Source organism: Hemiscyllium ocellatum, chromosome 23 (genome assembly GCF_020745735.1).
Source record: "Hemiscyllium ocellatum isolate sHemOce1 chromosome 23, sHemOce1.pat.X.cur, whole genome shotgun sequence".
NCBI lineage: Eukaryota > Metazoa > Chordata > Chondrichthyes > Orectolobiformes > Hemiscylliidae > Hemiscyllium > Hemiscyllium ocellatum.
The window spans coordinates 4788278-4812860 of record NC_083423.1 but is presented as its reverse complement, the minus strand read 5'-3'; the positions used below and the strand labels follow the sequence as shown (position 1 = coordinate 4812860).

General features: G+C 45.2%; 1 protein-coding gene across 4 annotated transcripts in view; it reads right to left on the bottom strand.

The window, feature by feature from the left end:
- The window catches only part of frmd4a (FERM domain containing 4A), a 397798-nt gene that overhangs the window by 303720 nt on the left and 69495 nt on the right, over positions 1 to 24583 (bottom strand). For all 4 annotated transcript variants that reach the window (XM_060842610.1, XM_060842608.1, XM_060842609.1 and 1 more), the window contains exon 2: positions 2074 to 2139. In XM_060842610.1, the coding sequence (XP_060698593.1) occupies positions 2074 to 2139 (66 nt within the window). The remainder of the gene's footprint in view (positions 1 to 2073; positions 2140 to 24583) is intronic.

Sequence of the window (24583 nt, the reverse complement as noted above, 5' to 3'; positions counted from 1 at the left end):
CAAGAGTATTGTGTGATGGATGTGACAGGGTGCTGGGGAGATTTACAAGGACGTTGCCTGAGTTATTAATGTTGAAGAGTGATTGAACTGATTATGGCTGTTTTCCTTAGAGCAAGAGACTGAGGGGAGGAGCAGGGGAAAATGATTGAGCTTTACAACATTCTGAGGGACACAGATAGTGCAGACAGGAAGAAACCTCTCCCTTTGATGGAGGGATCAATGACCGGGGAAATAGATTGTAGGGAAAGGGTAAGAGTTTTAGATGGGATATGGGGAAATCTTTTCACTCAGAAGCTAATGGGGAATCTGGAACTGCCTGCCTTTGAGGGTGGGAGAGGCAGGAACCCCCATAACATTGAAGAGGCATTTAGATGTACAGGGCACACAAGGTTATAGGAAAAATGCTAGGAAATGGGACTGCAACAGGGTTTTTTTTAACAAGTATAAACTCAAAGGGCCGGAGTGCCTTTTTCTGTGCTGTGCATCTCTCTGACTGTATTAATGACATAATATCTGATAAACATTTGTGACTGATAACCAAATTTATCAGATTTTTATTTAATAAAATTAATGCAATAAAATTAATTTAATTAATCAAATCTTGGTTTTGGTCTGGTTAAAATGACCAAAGGCACTGGAATACCAATGAAATTCTCCTGATGCAGTAATTACTTTCCATAATTAAGTATTGTCATTTATCTTAGAAATGCAAAATAATTCAGGACTTTGATTTTACAATGTTCAAAATATTCGCTGAGTTTATGAAACAGAGTAACTTTAATCTGAGAATGTAAGCAACTGAGGAAATCTGATAAATTCGGAGCATGTGCTGGGTGTTTAATGAGAGGCAGAATGTTATAATAGGTTCGTAACCTTTTCTCACTCTTAAATTTTGTCTATAATTAGACTGCGATGATTATTGTCCTTACAGATATTGGTAAGCTGATTTCGCAGTAAAATATTTCCAACACCAAAGTTCCTTTGTCTGAGAAGTTAATTTGCTCTACAATTTTCTTCATTTATCAATTTAATAACCCACTGAGAATTTCGAATTTTCTAAAACAGGTCAGAGAGCCAATTATATTTATTTATACTCCATGCTCTGTGCTATAAACCATTATCAAAGGATATTGTCAAAAGCCAACTTTTGCAAAAAATTATCTGGAATGAACAGTACCACCAGAGATGGGAATTTAAAACTCTGAAAACAATGTATTTTTTGAATACCATAGTTACAAATCATGTAAAGGAATTGTAAGATAACCAAGTGCTCCTAAACCCTGACTTTAAGCTGGTAAAGAGGTCATCATAGAGGTCTCTTCTGCAACATCAGGGCTCAGGGGCTGGCACTGGCAGTGGGGCTGAGGGGGAGACTCATTACTCACACAGCAACAAGTCCAATAGCTAATACCACCCTGGGAAACTTCTTTATTAAATGCCCCTTTAAACGTCCACCTCCTGAACCAAGATTTATTTACAGAAATACTCTGAGACAAAGGCAGGTAATAAATACTGGCCCAGCCAGTAACGCCCATGCCCCATGAAGGAATTAACAAGAAAATATTTACAATGGTCTGAGCCTCATTACTCTAATGTTAACACAGCCCCACTCGCACTGCAGTTATTGCTGAGCTTCAACTGGTTTCTAACTTTAAAAAAATTAAATGATCACCCTCTCTCAATTCAAGGCTGTCTGTGTGAGTGAGAGAGAGAGAGAGAGAGAGACGGTGTGTGTGTGTGTGTGTGTGTGTGTGTGTGTGTGTGTGTGTGTGTGTGTGTGTGTGTATTGAATAATAAGCATTTTGAGACTTCACCCAAATGGAAGAGGTGGTGACTCCACCAGTACACTTGACAAATAAAAACAAGAACTGCTGGAACATTCACCAAGTCTGCGTCAAGAGAAACAGATGAGAAGACATTGATCTGAAACGTTAATTTGATTTCTCTCTCCGCAGATTCCATCTGACCTGTTGAGTATTTCCAGCACTTTCGGTTTTTATTCCTGGTTTCCAGCGTCCGACGCAGAACATTTTTGCGGTCGTCCAGGTAAGTGCGCTGATGAATCTGTCTTACCTGCACAAGAAGTTCCAGCTTCCTGTCATCGAGGAGGTGCACCTGGCATCGCCGTCCCTCTGTCATCTGGAAGGGAACAGAAAAAGAAGAGTTGGTCACAGGCAGCACGAGGGACAGTGACAAAGGAAACAAACAAGGCAGACCACCAGAAATGACACCCACCCTCTGAATTCTCAAGAAATTAGGCCGCTCTGAACTGGTTATTTTCTGGAGAAAGAATTTTCTGGGAACATAGTGGAGAAACTCGGATCTTTGCACAGACACAGCCTCACAACACTGTAGACTGAAGCTGCTGGCTGGAACTGTCGAGGTTTGGATGAGAACTCACATAGCTAGCAAAGTCTGGCACCATCACGTAAAGGAAATCCTTTGTAAAGCAGACTTCCTATAAATGTCAAACAGTCACCACTGCACAATAAATGGGTCTGCTGTATTCTGTTTTAATGTGGGGTGTAATGGTAGATGCTTTATCCTCCTGCTTTTACTATGACGAATCAGTTTGCTAGTCCAATGAAAATAGATGCCAGCAACTCCTGCAGTTTTTGAATTCATCAAACGTACTGTTAAAGGCAGACTGCATCTGGACTTTTCAGCTGATTTTAGCGAATACAGAACATAACATATCCAAACTTGAATTGACAACACCCTTACTCTCAGCAATTTACTGCTCAGATGTTGTTTTAGTGGAGAGTGGTGAGTAACAGGTCACTCAGAGAGAGCCTGCATTGCTGTGGCAATGTACATTTTTACACATATGTTGGATCGAGACAGTGAGAGGGTCTATCACACACCTGACGAGGAATCTCACCCACACTCAGCACCCACCACTGGCTTGTGTCAGAGGGATTTGCAAGTTCTTACCGAACCTATTTGGCCATGTTACCAGCATAGAGTCGAGAGTGTGGTGCTGGAAAACCACAGCCAGCCAGGCAGCATCTGAGGAGCAGGAGAATCGACGTTTCGGGCATGAGCCCTTCATTGGGAATGTGAATTAGCACGGCGTCCCCAGTATCAGGTCCTGCAGTGGGACTTGAACCTTCTGCTCAGTGGCAGTGGCATTACTCAATTGGAACGTAGTTACAGGAGTAGGCCATTCGGCCTCTCAAGCCTGTTCTGCCATTCAATGAGATTATGGCTGCTCTGTGGCCTAACTCCATATAACTGCCTTTGGGCCGTATCCGTTACCTCCCGATAACAAACATTTATCTCTCTCAGATTGAAAATTAACAACTGATACAGCACTCGCTGCCATTTGTGAAAAAGAGTTCCAAACATTCACCGCCCTTACTATCCTGCCAGTTTCCCTATTAATTTAACATAATGACATTATTTCTATCACGCTTCCCAACAGCAAGGCTGAATGTCTCAGGCAGTGCCTGTGTAATGTCCTGTGAACTTTGCAATGTATAGGCAAGCCAAATCCAAGGGCTATTCCTTGGCTTGCTGACCTTGAGTTCTGTAATGCATCCCGGACTTGAGTGTTACTCATCCTGGGGCCACGGAGGGAGAGATATCAGTAACATTTCTTCTTGCTGAGTGTCAGCAAGCTACTGGGAAAAGTGTATTTGGACACTGGCAAATATTGGATTGGGCACAACTGAGAATCAGCAAGTTTTAGATTAGACTTACAGTGTGGAAACAGGCCCTTCGGCCCAACAAGTCCACACCGACCCGCCACCCACCCATACCCCTACATTTTTACCCCTATCTAACACTACGGGCAATTTAGCATGGCAATTCACCTGACCCGCACATCTTTGGACTGTGGGAGGAAACCGGAGCACCCGGAGGAAACCCATGCAGACACGGGGAGAACGTGCAAACTCCACACAGACAGTCGCCTGAGTCGGGAATTGAACCCGGGTCTCAGGCGCTGTGAGACAGCAGTGCTAACCACTGTGCCACCGTGCCGCCCACATTTTGGGTTCGACTCACGCAGAGGGTTTTGTGTGAATGGAATGAGCTGCTAGAAGATGTGGTGAAGGCTAGTATAATTGCAACATTTAAAAGGCACCTGGGTGGGTATATGAATAGGAAGGGTTTAGAGGGATATGGGCCAAGTGCTGGCAAATGGAACTAGATTAGGTTAGGATATCTGGTCAGCATGGACAAGTTGGGCCTAAGGGTCTGTTTCCATGCTGCACATCTCTTTGATTCTATGAGTTGAACTGAGAATTAGCAAGTTTAGGTAGGTCTGTGTTATAGAGTCATACAGCATGGAAACAGATCCTTCGGTCCAATAAGTCCATGCCGACCACGATCTCAAACTAACTAGTCCCACCCCTGCCTGCTCCTGATCCATACCCCTGCCTGCTCCTGATCCATACCCCTGCCTGCTCCTGATCCATACCCCTGCTTGCTCCTGATCCATACCCCTGCCTGCTCCTGATCCATACCCCTGCCTGCTCCTGATCCATACCCCTGCCTGCTCCTGATCCATACCCCTGCCTGCTCCTGATCCATACCCCTCCAAACATTTCCTTTTCAGGTGCTTATCCAAATGTTTTTTAAATGTTGTTATTGTAGCCGCATCCACCACTTCCTCTGGAGGTTCATTCCACACATGAACTACCCTCTGTATGAAAAATTTGCCCCTCGTACTCTTTTAAATCTCACTCTTTTCACCTTAGAAATATGCCCCCTAGCCTTGAAATCCCCCACCCTAGGGAAAAGCCAACCATTATTTTATAAACTTCTGTCAGGTCACCTCTCAACCTCCTACACTCCAGTGAAAAAAACATCCCAGCCTATCCAGCCTTTCTTTATAACTGAAACCTTCCACACCCGGCAACATCCGGGTAAATCTCCTCTGAACCCTCTCCAGCTTAATAATTACCTTCCTGTTACAGAGAGACCAGAACTGGACACAGTACTCCAGAAGAGGCCTCATCAACATCCTGTACAACTGCAACATAATGTCCCAACTCTTACACTCAAAGGACTGAGCAATGAAGGCGAGTGCGCCAAACACCTTTTTAACCACCTGTGATGCAAAATTGAAAGAATTATGTACCTGAACCCCTGGGACCCTCTGTTCTACAATACTCCCCAAGGCCCTATCATTAATTGCATAAGCTCTGCCCTTGTTTGTTGCATCAAAATACATTGATCTGCATTGAACTCCATCTGCCACTCCTCAGCCCACTCTGCCATTGATCAAGATCCCTTTGTAATCTTAGAAAACCTTCTTCACTGTTTACTATGCCACCAATTTTGGTATCATCCGCAAACTTACTAACTGTGCTTTCTATATTCTCATCCAAATCATTAGTATAACGAAACAGGACCCAGCAGCAATCCCTGTGGATCGCCACTGAGAATCAGCAAGTTTGTGTTTGACTGAGAATCAGCAAGGTTGGGTTTGATGGAGTCTGAGAAAGTAAATGTTTAGACTCTTGTCTCCAATTCACACACAAAGAATAGCCAACCTCGCAAATCTATCGAATCATACCTTTCCTAATATGAATAACTGCCTTGAGAAGAGGGGACATGAAGAATAAAATTACAACAAAATATTCTCCTTCTCAATATACTAAGTAAACAAGGGTCAAAATTACAGCAGCTGGGCTTCACACGTCCTATATACCTGCAGAAATGAAGAGGACCTTCCTCTATTTATTATTGGCTTTTTATTAATGGTGATTAAGGCCTTTAGCTTGTGGCTTCCACAAGAAAATGCACCGTCCCCACCCCTCCCTCTAATTCTCTGAATCCTTGTCATAATACCAGAATTTCAGCATCACATTTACGGTGTACCAGCTGCACACTATGTTGGCCATGGAAGTGATGCTACACCTCTCCAAATCATTGGTCAGGCAACGTTTCAATATTGTGTTTAGTTCTGGGCACCTTCTTTAGGGAAGATGTTAAAACCCTGGACAGAGTGCAAACGAGATTTACTAGAACGATACCTGGAAAGACGGATTTCATATACAAGGGAAGATTAGAGAGATTGGGTTTATTCTCCTTGGAGCTGAGAGGATTAAGAGGAGACCTCATTGAAATGTTCAAAATTTTGACAGGGTAAAGAAGGTCTGTTTCCACTGGTTGTTATGTCAGTAACTAGGGGTCTCAATCTCAAGATTCTCCGCAGAAGAACGTGGACTAAGATGAGGAGAAACTTGTTTACTCAGAGAGTTGTTCGGATTTGGAATGTGCTGCCTGGGAGAGCGGTGGAGAGGGATTCCACAGGAGGTTCCAAAGAGAGCTGGATATATATTAGAAAGCTATTAACTGAGAGGGCTATGGAAATGGGAAGTTAAAAATCACACAAGACCAGGTTATAGTCCAACAGGTTTATTTGGAAGCACTAGCTTTCAGAGTGCTGCTCCACAACCACCTGATGAAGGAGCTGTGCTCCGAAAGGTGGTGCTTCCAAATAAACCTGTTGGACTATAACCTGGTCTTGTGTGATTTTCAACTTTGTCCACCCCAGTCCAACACCGGCATCTCCAAATCATGATGGAGATAGGACTGAGACTAGCTGGATAGCTCTTACAGACCCGACGGGTTGAATGGCTTCCTGCACTGTAATGTCTGATGATTCTATTCTATGATTTTGACATGATCCAGAACACATTGAGCACAGCGCCCTCCAATCCAGATCTGGTGAGATTTAAAGTGGACCTGCAGACTCCAGGCTTTGTTCTGAAGAGCGAGCATTGCCAATTCCTTTGAAACATCTGGGTAGCTCGAAACAAAGTTTATACAGTACGTCATTGAGCTGCCAAATAGCTTCTGGAACTGATGATATCAAAGGAGAACTCTTTTGTTCCTACAGACCATTGCTGTCAACACAAAGTATTTCTTCCTTACCTCCCACCCACCCAGTCCTGATCAAACTTTTCAACTCCCCTCAGATCAAGGTCTGTTATAATTTAGGCCGTTGAGACAGTGGCTTGGGTTTTGATCATTTCTGGTCCAGTGCTGTACATTCTGTGATGCATTATGTCAATTCACAAACTGTTTCAAATCAAACAGAAGGCTCAGGTTCTGTTCAAACATTCTGCCTAAATATTTACTCGGAGTTCTTCAGAGAATGTTCCATTTATAGGCAAATTCCACGATTGCAAAAGGGCTGCTCACGAGTGATACCATCCATACAACAAGTACATCTTCAACCATTTTGCTCATCCTCGGATTTGTTTGACACTCACATGATTCTGTTTGGGGGGGGGAGGGGGGGGGGGGGTGAGGTGAGAGAATTATGTTGCATTCTCTGATACTCTGGTCACCACACTTTACAAAGGACCCGGGTCTCCATGAGAGGTGTCCAGATGATTTATCAGAGCACTTCAGGGCAGGGGCAGACACCAGAGATCAAGTACTACCCCTGATCCAAACACAGACGGTCTCTCTTCCCCAGGAGCCCATCATCCCTGCCCCTGACCCAAAGGCACTTAAAAATTAATTACAAATGCTGGAATCCAATGTAGACAAGCAGGAAGAACACAACAAGCCTGTAAAAGTGTATTTATGGGATGTGGGTATTGCTGGCTGAGCCAGCATTTATTGTCCCGTCCCCAGCAGTCCCCTTGAGAAGGTGGGGGTGAGCTGCCATCTTGAACCACTCCAGTCCATGACCCACAAAGCAGTCAGGGCAGGAATTCCATTTCTTGCAGCAAATGTCCAAACATCTTTAATGGACGTGTTTATGAAGTTACTGCCGTATCATTACATTTGACCTAATGGTATGAAGCTCTGGGTCTCGATCTTACTGAGCTCTGTCCCCTTGCAGCGTGGCATGCTGAGTGATGCAGTATACAATATATCCAAACTGCTTAACCTGAGTCCATACTTGTGAACAGCCCTGATTGCTGTAAATACTAGGAGCTGTAATAAACACTTATTAAATTATCCAGTAGGACGTGATCCACATTTCATCCTTATGTTCCAGGAGCCAGCCTCAGTATCACAGCGTGACAGAACAACATCATACATCAACATTAACACGCCATGGTGACATGTAACGTCAGGCCCTGAATTTCCTGCTGTTATCAGAGTTTAGGACGGACCTCTCAAGTGCTAATCCTGATCTCTCCCTCTGCACCTTCTCTATGGCTGGAACACCGTATTCAGCCCTTGGTTTTGCTACTCTGATGCACTCTGCATGGTACGATCTGCCTGCATACAAAACAATACTTTTCACTGCAATTCGGTGCATGACAACAATAAATCAAATCAAGTCACAGGGTGGGTGCTATAACTCCACAGTCAAGATTAGTGGTGCTGGAAAAGCACAGAAGGTCAGGCAGCATCCGAGGAGCAGGAGGAGTTCCTCATGAAGAGCTTTTGCCTGAAACGTCGATTCTCCTGCTCCTCGGATGCTGCCTGACCTGCTGTGCTTTTCCAGCACCACTAATCTTGACTCTGATCTCTAGCATCTGCAGTCCTCACTTTCACTATAACTCAACATTCAGCTTCCTGCCCACCCCCAGCAAAACACGGGCCATTTCCTTTCTGCAAATCCCACATCATGGACAGTGTTTTACTGATGCCAGACAGATCAATCAATGCACTTCATCAAATCACACAGAGCTTTACTGATAGCTAGTCAATGCAAAATGCTGCATACACATCAGCATAGACAGTGCTGCGTTTTGATAGCCCTCAGGTGTACACTCCAAGTTAGTCAAAGCAGGTGTCCATACACACAGTGAGCAGCTGCAACCAGAGCAGCTGAGTCCGAGTGAAGGCAAATTGCACAAAGCAGGTCATCAGAAGCCATTCACAAGGTCAGACTTCCATCTGGTGGGTAGTGTTGGGGTTCTATATCTCACTGTTGATAGGTTACTAGTGACACAAACTTTCAGAAATAGGGTAACATGCAGGGTTATGGACCAAGGCTGGACATTTGCTAGCACAGGAGCTCCAATGGGCTGAATGGCAGCCTGCTCCAACCTTCCAACTCAGCACTGCCCTCTTGACCCGCCAATCTTCCTTCCACCTATCTCCTCCACCGCACCCCCACCGACTTATCACAATCACCCCCTACCTACATCCACCTATCACCATCCCGCCCACCTTCCCCCGAGTCCTACACCCACCTTCCCCATTTATCTCTCAGCCCCCTTCCCCCTCTCCAGTCCTGCAGAAGGGTTTATGCCCAAAACATTGACTCTCCTGCTCCTTGGATGCTGCCCGCTCTGCTGCACCTTTCCAGCGCTACACGTTTTGACATTTCATTCAACCACTTACAGTCATAGAGCCATAGAGATGTACAGCACGGAAACAGACCCTTCAGTCCAACTCATCCATGCTGACCAGATATCCCAACCCAATCTAGTCCCATTTGCCAGTATTTGCTCCATATCCCCCCAAACCCTCCCTATTCATATACCCATCCAGATGTCTTCTAAATGTTGCAATTGTACCCGCCTCTACTACTTCCTCTGGCAGCTCATTGCACGCACGCACCACCCTCTGCAAGATGATAGTCAATGATGAGGAAGATAACTTAGTCCCATTCCCATTTCTCTGGAAATTAAGAGCCTGACAGATAGCTGGCTGGCAGCTTCTAATTCCTAAAGAATTCCGTTGGGTTCTCCATCTTCGCCACTAATCCACTGACAGCAATCACTCCTCACAGGAGGAAGGTCCTAAGATCAATCTTCAATTTATTGATTCTACCACCAGCCTCTGCACAGTCACAGAATAGTCACAGTGCACAAGGAGACCATTCAGTCCACTGTGTCCATCATTCCCCAATGCCAATCTCCCGCTTCTTCCCCCTCTCCCCGCACATCATTTCTATCGAAATAACCCCCCATGTGCCTCTTGAATGTCTCAGTGAACCCATCCCCACCACATTTCTAGGCAGTGTATTCCAGATCCTCGCTCCTCGCTCCTCGCTGGGTTAAAAGGGTTTTTTTCTCACATCAACCTTGCTTCCTCTGCATGTCATTTCAAATCTCCGCCCCTCTCCTTCTGGTTTCTTTTCCCAGGGGCAACAGCTTTTTCTATCTACGCTATCCGGTCCGTTCATGATTGTGAAAATTTCCTCTCAGCCTTCTTCTCTTCAGGGACAACAGTCCCAATCTTCAATTTATCCTCATCAGTGAAGTTTCTCAGTCCCAGAACCATTCCCATAAATCACTTCTGCACTCCCTCAGCGCATTTACATCCTTCCTATAACGTGATGCCTGTGACTACACATAATGTCCAGCTGAGGTCTAACAAGTGTCTAACTCCAGTCATAGTTTAACAGGAAGCAGCGCTCCTGACTTCACACACTCCATTGTATTTGCTATCACGGTGATCCAACCTCAACTGAAACACAACCGCAATTTATGTTGAACCCTTACCAAATGCAGTGAAATGTTCCAAGGGGCTCCATAAATTAATGTTGGAAACTCCAGGTAGATAAACTCAGGTCAGTCAAGGAGCTCCTAAACAGTTCTGCTAGAACACGCGTTACATCAGCGCAAGGTGACTATAACATGATTGACAAATTGTGGACGTTGCTGGCATAACATGAAGTTTCTTCTGAACGGGTATAGCAATCTTCTAAAGTGCGACTTTCTATAGCGGTTTTCCATGGCATAATTTTCCAAAGTACGGCATTGGAGAGCAACCCAACTGTCGGTTTATAGCAGAACACTATTAAACAAAAGACTGACACTGAGTTACACAGCGAGATATCAGGGCAGGTGATCAAAACCAGGGTCGAAGAGGTCGATTTTAGGGACTGCTATAAACTGGGGAGGAGTGTGGGGACGAGAGTCAGAGTGGTATCAGGAGGGAATTCGAGAGCATGGGCCCTGAGCAACTGAAGTTGCAGCCCCCAAAGGCAGATTGTTTACAATTAAGGAAAACCAAGACGTTGGAATCTAAGGTGAGCAAATATCTGTGAGGATTGTGGAGCTCAGAATGCCAGAGATAGAGAGGAACTGGACCCTGGGGGCATTAAAACCAACTATGAGAATTTTAAGGTAAGGCATTCCATTACTGGGGAGTTGGTGAGCCTGTGATCAGCTCAGGAATCCAGGGGCTCAGTCTCATGTACTGGGGCTGTGGGTTAAAATCTCATCACAGCAGCTACTGACATCTGAATTTAATTCACAAAGTAAACCTATTCTCAGTGACAGTGACCACGAAAGAATTGTTATAAAATCTCAACCAGTTCACTGATGCCCCTAAGTGAAGGAAATCTGTCATTCTGACTCCGAACGCACAGCGATGTGGTTAGCATGCCGTCTCACAGCACCAGGGACCCGGGTTCGATTCCTCAGGTGACTGTGTGGAATTTGTACATTCTCCCCGTGCCTGTGTGAGTTTCCTCTGGGTGCTCCGGTTTCCTCCCACAGTCCAAAGATGTGCAGGTTAGGGTGGATTGGTCATGGGAAATTGCCCATAGGGTCCAGGGATGTGCAGACAAGGTGGATTAGCCAAGGGAAAGTGCAGGCTAAGAGGGATAGGATGGGGACTAAGTCTGGGTGGGATGTTCTTCACAGCATTTGCACAGACTCAATGGGCCGAATGGACTCTGTTTGCACTGCAGAGATTCTATGACTCTGAAATGGCCTCACAAGCCCCTCAATTCAGAGACAATTAGCGGTGGGCAATAAATGCTGGCCTTGTTAGCCATGTCTAATCCCAGGAATGAGTGTTCATTGAGTATGGGGATGGTGGCTGAAACGGTTTTGATGTGATTAAGATACAGACAGCAGAATACGAGAAGGTTACAAGGTCACAGAGGGTAGAATGGGGGACAGGAGGGCAAAATCAAATATATCTTTGTTCTTTTCTTTGCATTACCTCATGAAGAATTCTTTGTGAAATATAATTTCCTTCCTCCCTCCCCCCAACTCTGGGTTCAGATTGCAGATGTTTTTCTTTTATTTATTCGTGGGACCTGGCTGTCACCGGATGGGGCAGTGTTAGTTGTCCTAATTTCCTCAGCTCCACCCGGCCAACACCAACATCTCCTTCCTGGATTGTGAACATGGATAAACCTGGGGTCACCTGACCTAAACATGGAGGTTTTCGTCACATGACCGCCAGTCGCCATTTTTTCACGACTGTCACCCTTCCCCACTCCAATCAAATATTTTCACAACTCACCATCACAAATGTTCAAAAAGGTGAAACCAAAGCATGACTTTTTAAAATAATCCTCTGCTGTTCCCCTCATGGTGCTTGCAACATTCTCCAGATTATTACCGTTTAAGTCCGAGAGATTCCAGAACATTCCTGACAAACTGTATTAGCCTCTGGTCAGCCCTCAACAAGTGGTTTCATTCGATTTTAATGAGTCCATTAAAAGTCTAATAGCCCAATAACAATGTACCCAGAAACATGATTTAAACCTTATTGATACAATACTTTAGGAGAAAGTGAGGACTGCCGATGCTGGAGATCAGAGCTGAAAATGTGTTGCTGGAAAAGCGCAGCAGGTCAGGCAGCATCCAAGGAGCAGGAGAATCGACGTTACGGGCATGAGCCCTTCTTCAGGAATCCTGAAGAAGGGCTCATGCCCGAAACGTCGAATTTCCTGTTCCTTGGATGCTGCCTGACCTGCTGCGCTTTTCCAGCAACACATTTTCAGCTCTGATACAATACTTTATACAGTTTGATTCATTTAACTCTCAGACAAGGAACAGCATATCAAAACACCCTCCCTGGCATTCTCTCCTGGGATTTTAGAATACAAATATTTGATGTAGTTTCTTGAATTTTTAACAGAGAGATTGGCCTTTTCAAATTTAATGGATTACTCACTCTTTAAAAAGGTCAAAGAAAGCATTTTTAAAACTATTGGCCTTAGTTCAAGTCACCCACTTGTATATGTTTCCTAGGTTAATGCATTGAGCAATTAAAACATTTCCAAACCTTTACAGTTTGACAAAGGAACCCTCTGCAGCAAGAGAAAAACATCTTCCTTTGTTCAGTTTTAAAAATCTGCTCCATCGTTGAGGCTGTATCATATGAAAGAAATTTTCTAGCAGCCAGTGTTTAAAACTCCCTCGACCAGTTGAGTTAACATGACAGGGGCACCCTTTCCAGCTGTAACATTACTGCATTTTGACATGATTTGTTTTTAGTATTACAGTGCCCTCTAAGCATGCAGAGCACGTTTGGGTTACAAAATTAATACCTCCCTGTTTAAAACTCAACATAAAATCACAGGCACCAGGCCTGAGGCTTTACAGCTGTATCTGGACTGAATACATCCCATTCTCTGGCATCTGGGCACAGCGCAGTAACTGCTCAATCTGTGCATCAGGAGCACAGACTGTCTGAGCCCCGCAGCACCGGTACAGCATTCATTCCCAGCAACAACAGCAATCAGCAGCAGCATCGAGGAACATACCACTGTGAACCTGTGAAGGAGCAGCTGTGGTTTCCGATGGGCTCTGTCAGGCCGACTGCAGACTGCTGGGCAGTTCACATCCAGCCAAAAAAAAACACACACACTCGGAGAGACAGGGGTTGTGGGGGAAGGGGAGAGCGCGAGAGACAGAGGGTGGGGTGGGGGGGAGAGAGTGGGGAGGAGGGGGGTGGTGGTGGGGATGGGGGGTGTCACAGAAGCTGCCTGCAGCCTCAGACGTTAGGGTCATGTGAAACTTGGGCACCTCGAACAGAGCAGTGAGTGTAGTCAGTCAGTACAAAAGTTCACCACATCTGGCCAGCAGGAAGAAACGATTTGAGGCAGGGGAGAAATAAACCTGATGGCTTGTTCTTGAAAGAAAGAGAACGAGAGATGAAGACTGGAGCACTTTGCCTCTTCCCCGGAGCCTGTGTTACAGGGAAAACCCAGTCTGACTGCAAAGTACTTTCGAGTGGAAGAGCCAGTCATGTCAAGACTGCAAATGCAGAAGAGTCAACAGTTAGCAGACTGTAATCAATTCAGAATCTGTTACTGATAGATCCTGGAATGCGCTCTCGGATACAGAGTGAAGTTGGAATGTCTGATCCACTCCGCCCGGATGCTGAGTCACGGAGAATAATGGGCCCACCCAAGCACCAGGAACACTCTGTCTCTCACCCAGTCTCCGACTGGTGTAAGCATTCACAATGAGCTGAGCACCTCAGTTAGCAGCTCCTATCAGCTGTGGCTCTGTGTAGACATGAACAGTTCTGAAGAAGCGTCACTGGAAATGTTAACTTGATTTCTCTCTCTCCACAAATGATGCCAGACCTGTTGAGTTTCTCCAGCAATGTCTGTTTTTGTTAGAGATAGAACATAGAAAATTACAGTGCAGTACAGACCCTTCAGCCCTTGATATTGCGCCAATCTGTGGAACCAAATGGAAGCCCATCTAACCTACTATGCCATTCTCATCCATATGTCTATCCAATCGCCAATTAAATGCCCTTAAAGTTGGCGTGTTTACTACTGTTGTAGGCAGGGCATTCCACGCCCCTCCCCCGTTCCTCACAGTTTAACCCTTCATGCCTAATGGAGAAGTGGTGAGGGGGCATGTGGGTATGCGAGGGCAGCAGATGTGGGATAAGGGGTAGGGTCAGGGATAAGAGGCAGGGTCAGGGGTAAGAAGCAGGGGAGTCTGGATTGAGGGAGGATACGGGGATGAGGGAGTGTAAGGGAGCATGGGGGGAGGGTGGGGACGAGGGAGTGTAAGGGAGCGTGGGGGGAGGGTGGGGACGAGGGAGTGTAAGGGAGCATGGGGGGAGGGTGGGGACGAGGGAGTGTAAGGGAGCATGGGGGGAGGGTGGGGACGAGGGAGTGTAAGGGAGCATGGGGGGAGGGTGGGGACGAGGGAGTGTAAGGGAGCATGGGGGGAGGGTGGCGGGTAAACAGTATGTGGGGTTGAAAAGGCATTTTTAGCTTCAATTCCCATTCCAGAGGCTGAGATGTGAGCTCCCAGCTGATTGAGGGTCTTCCACACCGTTCGAGGTGCTGGCTTCTGAATGAGGCAGCAATTCTCCAGAATCTCAAGTTCATGTCCTGGGACATGAGGTCTAATCTCACCAGGCCAGATAGTGAAACCTGAATACAATAAACATCTGCAATAGATGGCTGCTATTCATAGAATCCTGACCGTGTAGAAACAAGCCATTCCGCCCATCAATTCACACCAACCCTCTGAAGAACATCTCACCCAAGTCCACCCCCTCCCCTGTAACCCTGCACTGACCCTGGCTAAGCCACCTAGCCTGCACGTCCCTGGACACTATGAATAATTTAGCATGGCATGTCTTTGCCAGTGGGAGGAAACCAGAGCACCTGGAAGGAACCCACGCAGATGCGGGGAGAATGTGCAAATTCCACACAGACAGTCACCTGAGGCTGGAATCGAACCTGAGTCCCTGATGTTGTGAGGCAGTAGTGCTGACCACTGAGCCACCCTGCTGATTGCCTGTCTGGTTCACCAATGTTCTTTAAGGAAGGAAATCTGCTGTGTTTACCCGGTCTGGCCTAGACCTGGGCAATTTGGGATGGTTAATAAATGCTAGCCTGGCCAGTGATATCCACATCCAGCAGAGGACTAATCCTGGAAGTCCTGACCAATACTGATTCCCACTGACAATATCACACAGAGGTGGAATATCTGAACATTAACACATGACTCTTCACATGATCTTGCTGTGTGCCACCTGGCTGCAGCTTTCCAAGATGACAGTGGGGACTTTGAAACATTCTGTTTGCTGTAAAGCACTGTGGGACATCCCGAGGTTGTAAAAGGCACTATATAAATGAAAGTCTTTCTTACTTTTTTTTCTGTGTAGAAAGATTGATCGACAATGTTGCTGACTGTCAGATGATGAGTTTGCTCTCAGATAATACGAGATGCCAGCCTGGAAGGATGCGGGTGATGCCAGATGTGGTGTCCTATACCCAGGACAGCAGTGATGAACAAACAGAATGGTGACATTGGACATTCTTGCAGCGAGGTCACCGACAGAAAAGGGCTCAATATATTAGGAGCTCGAGAATAAGATTTAACTGAATTATCATCTTAGAAAAGATCGTGTCACATTGGAGGTGATTACAATTACAGCATTTAAAAGGCATCTGGATGGCTATATGAATAGGAAGGGTTGAGAGGGATATGGGCCAAGTGCTGACAAATGGGACAAGGTCAGATTGGGATGTCTGGTCGGTGCAGACCAAAGGGTCTGATTCCATGCCATAATGTTCTATGACATTACCAAACAGGGAATTATAATCATTGCTATTGATTATAATAATTACTACTGTCAAGATATCATCAGATCTGATAGGAGCAGAGGCACTTGGGCTTGAACAGACTGAAGTGATCCCCTCGAACAGCACTTAACGAAATAAAATCTCAGGTCGTCCTGAACCAGATTCTGACTCGCGATCACCGCTGAGCTGAAGGGTGAGGTGATGAGGAAAGAAGGTCAGACTGAAACTGCCTCATCTAATTGGTACCTTTAATATCTCAGTGACTGTCTGCTCTTGTGCATGAGGTGATACCAAAGCCCCAATTAACACAGTTAGATTCAAACGCCTCTCCAGGAAAGTTCACCCACAGTGCACAGAAAGGTATATTTTGTTGTCTAGATCTCAACAATGTTCTAGGCAGCTTGCCACACTCCCCTGGAAGGGGCTCTCGCTTAATGTTCTGTGAAAATGGTAGACTATAATTATGACTGCCTCAAACTCAGTGCTCACCACTGCAGACTCAATCCAAACTCTGAACATGTCAACACCAACAGGGGGCACAGGGTAAGCGTTTAATCAACTGCACGATGTACACTGGAGCGACACAGCCTTCCTTTCACAAGGAAACTAGTGCTGTGCTAAATAACAAGAGGTCAAGCATCACCACCAACACCCCACCATTCGCTTGTGGCCAAGTAAAATGGAGGAGAAGGCGCCGGACACAGTGCACACACCTCCCCAGGACACCTCTCCCCCAACCTCACACACCACCTTCCCCACCAGAGGCAGATCTCACGCTGCTCAGGCCTCGTTGATCCTGGGTAATCCCAGGGGATGCCGTCGAGAAAGAGTACAGACAATTGGAATACAGCTCCCTGGTGTGGACCGAATGTCAAGCCTAGAGCTGTACCCGTTACTGAGTCTCAGTATCACTGACTCGGCAAGGTCCCTGGTGCTATGAGGCAACAGTGCTAACCACGTAGCCACCGCGCCGTTGTACCAGGTATGTGAGTCCAGGGAAGTTGAAGGCTTCACTAAAGGATTCCCCTGACTTTCTCCTGAAATCTCTTTCAGGAAGTTGTTCCCTCCAGCCTGTAGGAATCTGTGTTTGAATTTACCTTTTTGCCAAGGGGTGTGTTTATGGGATGTTACGATATTAGAACAGTTAATTAGCTAAGTTGTTGTATCGGGTTGGTTAAAATTTCAAACTGTTGTTACTCTAAATTCCACTTCCTTTTGTTCGTGTTTCTACTGTAGTGTTTAAATAAACTCTGTTTGAGTTAAAGCCCTGTGGTTTGACCAGCTGCATCACATCTGGAACACCCACTTCACATCTACCTCGAAACTACGAAAAAGTTAGGGTCTTGGCGACCTTCTTAAAATATTTCGGGGGTCTGTCCTGGTCCATAACACTGGGGCACCAGGAAGGGGTGAGACAGGTTCAGCAGGAAGGTGATGGTGTTATGAGCCGGTGGTGACTAGACAGTATGGAATGAGGGGGTTAACTGTGGTGATAGGACTCAGAAGCCGGAGTTCCCAGGACAGTAATGACTCGGGACAAATTATGATGAACCTGAGGGTGGATAGGTGGTGCCAGGTGCTCTGAGTGTGCTGACAGGGGGAGCACTCCTCTTCCTCATGGTGACTGTCCCTTCCTAGGAGCCAGGAGACCCAGGTTCAACACCCATTTCCTCTAGACTTGGTGTGTCATAACGTCTCTGAACAAGTTGATTAGAAAATACCTTAGAGGATTCCAACACACTTACTGGTTTTGTTCTCAAGGTTTGCCTGTTAGATAATACAAAGAGATTCCCCCTTGGCACAGGAATCAATGACTGGGGGCAGAGATTGAAGGAAAGGGGCAGGGGATGTGAGGAAAAGCCCTTTCACCCAGAGGCTGGGAGGGGAGTCTGGAACTCTCTGCGTGTGAGGGTGGGGGAGGTTGACGAGATATTTAGATGTGCCCGTGTGATTAGATTAGATTACTTACAGTGTGGAAACAGGCCCTTCGGCCCAACAAGTCCACACTGACCCACTGAAGCGCAACCCACCCATACCCCTACATTTACCCCTTACCTAACACTACGGGTAATTTAGCATGGCCAATCCACCTGACCCGCACATCTTTGGACTGTGGGAGGAAACCGGAGCACCCGGAGGAAACCCACACAGACACGGGGAGAACGTGCAAACTCCACACAGTCAGTTGCCTGGCGCTGTGAGCCAGCAGTGCTAACCACTGTGCCACCGTGCCGCCCACAAAGTGATACCAAAGTACACAACACTACAGGCCAAGTGCTGGAAAATGACATAAGAATAGTTAGCGCTTGTTTTTGACCAGCATGGATTCAACGGGCCAAAGGGCCTTTTTTGAGCTCTAGAGCTGGCTTTCCACACGACAAACTACCCACAGCTGGGATATCAGATTAGAGTTGGGTTTTAACTTACAGCCAAACTCTCTTCCGTAAATGACAATTGATGCGAGCTTTATTGTTACGGCTGAAACTGAGATTAATAGATTTTTTGTTATGCGAAGGTAATAAAGTTGGGTATGCAGAATTAGGTCACAGATCAGCTGTGATGCAGTCAGGGGCTGCTTGGTAATACTTCTATGAACTGCCTGGTGATGTCTCATCACAATAAAAGTGCAACAAAAATACAAGTTGTTGATGATTTAACTGAATGGCAGAAGAGGATCAAGGGGCTAAATGATCTTCATTACACTGACAGAGTTACTCCCCAATCTTTGCAAGGTGTGTGAATGAAATTGGTCTCTTTACAACTCCAATCCAATACTTCTCATTACCTCAGGAGTGTTATGTCACACAGTATGTGTGATTTACAAATACATATAAACATCATTTATTTTTGAGTTTGTACTTGTGAATTTAGACTAAAGGCATACAGGGTTTTCTCTGTGACTGAAGGGTTTAATGATTAACTTGTAAGTATTTCTGTAGCCATGGTGATTTCTTTTAGAACAGTTTGAGAGAGAAAGCCTCTAATGACTAATTTTTTTCTTCATATTACGAGTGTTTACAAGTGAATAAAGTATACAGCGTAGCACAGTAGGCTTTCTGATGGAATATTCTAGACACTTAAAGTTTGGGGGAAACACCCATAATTTGGAAAGAAAATGCTCAGTTTCAATCTCATTTTGGAACTGTTCTAAAGGGTTCTTAGTTGAAGATGGACATGTAAAACAGTAACTCCTGCTTCTCAGTTCCTCCTGAGAAAGGGAGAGGATAGTTCACACTTGTTAAAAATATAATTGCCACAGAGTAAGGAGTTTAATGGTAGTTCTACCATTCTAGAAGTATTCAGGTAATGCCTGATGGAATTATTTGAAGCTGAGAAAGTTTAAACTCAAGTACATGAACATTTCCAATAGGAACTATCAGACTCTCCAAACTGAGAGTTGAAGTCATGATTAAATTAAGCCTTTGGAGGTGATAGGAAGGAAATTCTCTCTTTTGCGAGGTTTGTGAGATCTTTTGCAGGATCTGGAAAGGAGAGTGTTTTGGGATTAATGGGATTATATTTTTTGCATGCATTTTGAAATCTTTAAGCATGTGTTATATTTAAAGACTTTGATTATTCTATTTCATCTTTACTTCTTTTGCGAAATAAACTTCTCTCTTTATTTCTTGTTTCTGTCCTACTTTGCCACTGACTTAAGCAACTGAAAACAGAAATTGCTGGAGAAACTCAACTGACAGCATCTGTTCAGAGAGAAAGAGTGAATGTTTCGAGTCTAGTCACGCTTCTTCAGAACGAGCAGCTGCTGAATTTCTCCAGAATTTGCTGCTTTTGTTTCAGATTTCCAGCATCTTGGTTTTATTTGAACAAAGTATACCTTGTCTTACAAGTAGCTCAAACATTAACTCATATGGTGAGGAAACTCATGTACATTGTGGAACAGAATGGAAGCTTGTCTAGTTGGTATCAGAGAGAAATATGGAACTTACTACTCAGGTTGTCACAGTACAATATATTAGGTGAAGGATAAGCCATTTAGCTCATCAAGTTCCTTCTTTCAATAAGATTATGGTTTATCTGATAGCGCCTCAACTCCACACTCCCACTTACTCCTGATCATCTCTGATTCCCTGATTTATGCAGAAACTATCAATCTCTGCCTTAATCATATTCAATATCTCAGTATTCCCCGCTCTCTGGGAAGGGAATTTCAGAGAATCATGTCCATATTAAAGAAAGAAAATATTCACATTCCTGCCTTAACTGGGAGACCCTTATTATTTGAACTGTGCCCCCTGGCAGTAATTAAATGCATATGTCTGGGAAAGTTCAAAATAATCACATCTTAGAAACCGGAAACCAGCGGTTTTTATCTTCCCATTGTCTGGATATCTGTAGATATCTGCATATCCTGTAGATCCTTGCTTGCCGGTTTAAGCAAGAACTGAGGTGCAACAGCAAGGCACCTCCAACATCAACCTGAGCATCTGACAGAATTTTTATCTCAGCATCATTCCCAACAGAAATCACAAATGACAGCACGATTGAGAGAGCCAGGCAATGACTCCGTTGGGTCACTGTTGGTACAGTTGCTGGCTGAGCAAGGATATACATTCAGCCCTGTTTAGGGATACCCCTGCACTGTGCAGATGGGGGCTGACACTGTGGAGTGAGCCAACTATCACAAACTGATGAACAATGTCTGGAAAGATACAACACTAATCACCTTGGCAAAAGAAGCTTTTCATTTGAAAATATCATTTGAGTTATTTAATACAAGGTTTCACAAATACCACTTAAAGAAGACTATCACAGAACTGTCACAGTATAGAAAGAGACCATTCCCCTTAGGTCTGTGCTGGCTCTCTGAATGACCACTTCCCCTGTGCTTCTCACTGAAACCCTGCACAATGCTGTTTTTGAGATAACAATTTAAATCCCTTTACAGAGGATTGACTGAACTTGCCTGCCCTGTGCATCCAGACCCTGAGCATTCTGGGTAGTTGCTTCTTTTGCCACTTTATTCAAATCTGTGTCCTCTCCTTCTCAATCTCTTTGTGAGTGGGAATGAGTTCTCCCAGGCAAAGGTGAGGACTGCAGATGCTGGAAACCAGAGTTTAGATCAGAGTAGTGCTGGAAAAGCACAGCAGGTCAGGCAGCATCCGAGGAGCAGGAAAATCGACGTTTTGGGCAAAAGCCCTTCATCAGGAATGGGTTCTCCCTGTCTATTCTGTTCCGATCCCTCCCGGTTTTCACCAATTAACCTGCTACAGTGCCATGACCTGAGAGAGAAAGGTTGACCCACAAAACGATGGACTATTTGTTGGAGAGTGTCATGGAAATGTTGACATTCGCCAGAACAAACAAAGGCTTTGGTTTAACAACTTCCCAAAGTTTCGGCACTTGCCATGGTTAACGTAGAGTGTGTGGGCAGATTCAGGTGTGTGCCATTCTAATGGGAGAGAAGCCGATGTGAAGTTTAGGACTGGGACGCTTGACCAGAGAAATTACATTGGTGTTAATGGCAAGAATGTCAAGTTCAAAACCAGACCCACAATAAATCAGAGTCAAGACAAGAGCTCAGGTTCCTTCCTGACAGTAAAACAGATCAACAGAAATATGTTGGAAGCTTCACTGAGGCCATCTACACAAATTAGAGAAAGCTGATGCTCAAAGTGCATTTAATTGTGTTCTCTGCTTATTCTAAATAATATTCGCTACTTGTCATCCCATTTAGCAGTTGTATATAAGATCAAATTAAATGACATAGACATAAAATTATTTTATTACATAAGACACTCTTTCATACTCAGCGGACTAAATCAAAACAGATTAAAATATTAAGTGGACTTGCACAGGGGTTTTGATTCATAAGATGCCTGTAATGAAATGTGTGCATTTATTAGGATCATAATTATTGTTTGAAAGAACACAATAGCACAGGGACAGAGCAGGATCGATGACAGTTCAACGTACTTCAGGCTATACACACTCGCATCTCTTGGCCTTGAGGTTTTTAGACCAGTGGAAATGTGCATTATAGCTTGTGTCTTCACCTCCGGACACATCGACTGTTGGGCAGCTGTTATCTTAGTGCTATTATTGCTGGATTATTAATCCAGAAACCCAGATAATGCTGTGGGGGCCTGGGTTTGAATCTTACCATGGCAGATGGTGGGATTTGAATTCAATTAAAAAATCTGGAATTAAGAGTCAAATGATGACCATGAATCCATTGCCAATTGTCAGGGGAAAACGCATCTGGTTCACTTATGTCCCTTAGGGAAGGAAACTGCCATCCTTACCTGGTTTAGCCAACAAGTGACTCCAGACCCACAGCAACGTGGTTGATTCTTAACTGTCCTCTGGGCCATGAAGGATGGGCAATAAATTCTGACCCAATGGTCCAGGGTTCAAGTACTGATTCAATTGCAGGTTTGAAGTCCCGTGTTAATTATGCCCGGATGGTAGCGGGGACTGGAGGGAGGATGGGCAAACTGACCAAAGTGCCATGGTACAGGGAGCCATGCAAGAGGAGGGGAGAGAAGCAAAATGTAATGGTAATCAGGGACAGTATACACAGGGAAACAGACACTGTTCTGTGTGGCCAGGATTGAGAGTGCCTACCTGGTGTTCGGGTTCAGGGAATCTCATCCGGGCTGCAGACAAACTTGGAATGGGAGGGGAAGGTCCAGATGTCATGGTCCACATAAGATACAGGCAGAAAGAGGAAAGAGCTTCTGCTGAGGGATTCTGAGTAGCCAGCGACTAAAGTAAAAAGCAGAACCAAAAAGGTAATGATGTCTGGATTACTACCTGAACCAAGGGGCACATGGTCATCAAGGGTAAAGTGGCAAATGTGTGAGTCAGATTGATGTAGGAGAAACAGGACACTGGTATCAATATTGGGGGAGGAAGGAACTGTTCCAATGGGATAGGTGCTACTTGAATGATGCTGAGACCAGAGTCCTGACAAATCGCATAACTAGGGCTTTAAACTAACCAGTGGGTGGGGGATTCAGTTGCATAGAAAATAATGGGAAATATTAAAAGGAGGAAAGGTCAGCAGAGGTGATTAAAGTTTCCAGAACAAGTAATAGGACATAGAATATGGAAAGGATCAGCAATCTAACATCAGGCCCAGCAGACAAGGGGACAGCTATGAGAAGGTGGGGTCTGTCAGCACAGGACAGAGAGTGGTGTACTCCAATACACACAGTATATAGAACAAGGTAAATTAGTTTGTGTGGCAGATTGCAATTGGCAAGTGCAATGTCGTGAGTATCACAGAGACATGGCTACAAGGGCATCAAGGCTGGGAACGAAATATCCAAGGATACCCATCCGATTGCAAGGACATGCAGATGGGCAGAGGGAGCAGGGTTACCTTGTAAGTAAGGAATGAAATTAAATTGATAGAAAGAAGCAATATGGAGTCGGAAGGTGTAGATTCTGTGTGGGTGGAGTGGAGAAACCGCAAAGGGAAAAAAGTGATCCTGATGGGAATTATGTTCAGGCCTCCTAACAGCAGTCAGAATATGGGTGAGAAAATAAATTATGAAATAGGAAAGGCACACAAGAAAGGCGCTATTACAATAATCATGGAGACTTCAACATGCAGGACTGGGAAAATCAGATTTGTAGCAAATCTAAAGAAAAGGAATTCCTGGAATGTCTACAACATTTGTTTTTGGAGCAGCTTGTGGTTGAACTTGATTAGTTTAGATTACTTACAGTGTGGAAACAGGCCCTTCGGCTCAACAAGTCCACACCGACCCGCCGAAGCGAAACCCACCCATACCCTTACATTTGCCCCTTACCTAACACTACGGGCAATTTAGCATGGCCAATTCACCTAACCTGCACATCTTTGGACTGTGGGAGGAAACTGGAGCACCCGGGGGAAACCCACGCAGACACGGGGAGAACGTGCAAACTCCACACAGACAGTTGCCTGAGGCGGGAATTGAACCAGGATCTCTGGCACTGTGAGGCAGCAGTGCTAACCACTGTGCCACCGAGCCGCCCACTAACTTACTAGGGAACAGACAATTCTGGATTTGCTGATGTGTAATGAGGCAGAGTTGATTAAGGACGTCAAAGTGAAGGAGCCCTTGGGGACAGTGGCCATAATCTAGAAGCTGGGATTGTTAACAGTATTATTATTGAGTAAAGGTAACTACAAAGACATGAGGGAGGTGCTGGCCAGAGTGGATTGGAAGGGGAGCCTGACCTGCTGTGCTTTTCCAGCAACACATTTTCAGCTCTGGAAGGGGAGCCAAGCAGGGAAAATGATGGAGCAGCAATGGCAGGAGTTTCTGGGGGTAATTCGTGAGGCACAGCAGCCCGAGGAAGATACATACCAAGGGGAGGATAAGGTAATGGTGGCTGGCAAGGGAAGTCAGGGACAGCAGAAAAGCAAAAGAGAACGTATGCAACGTA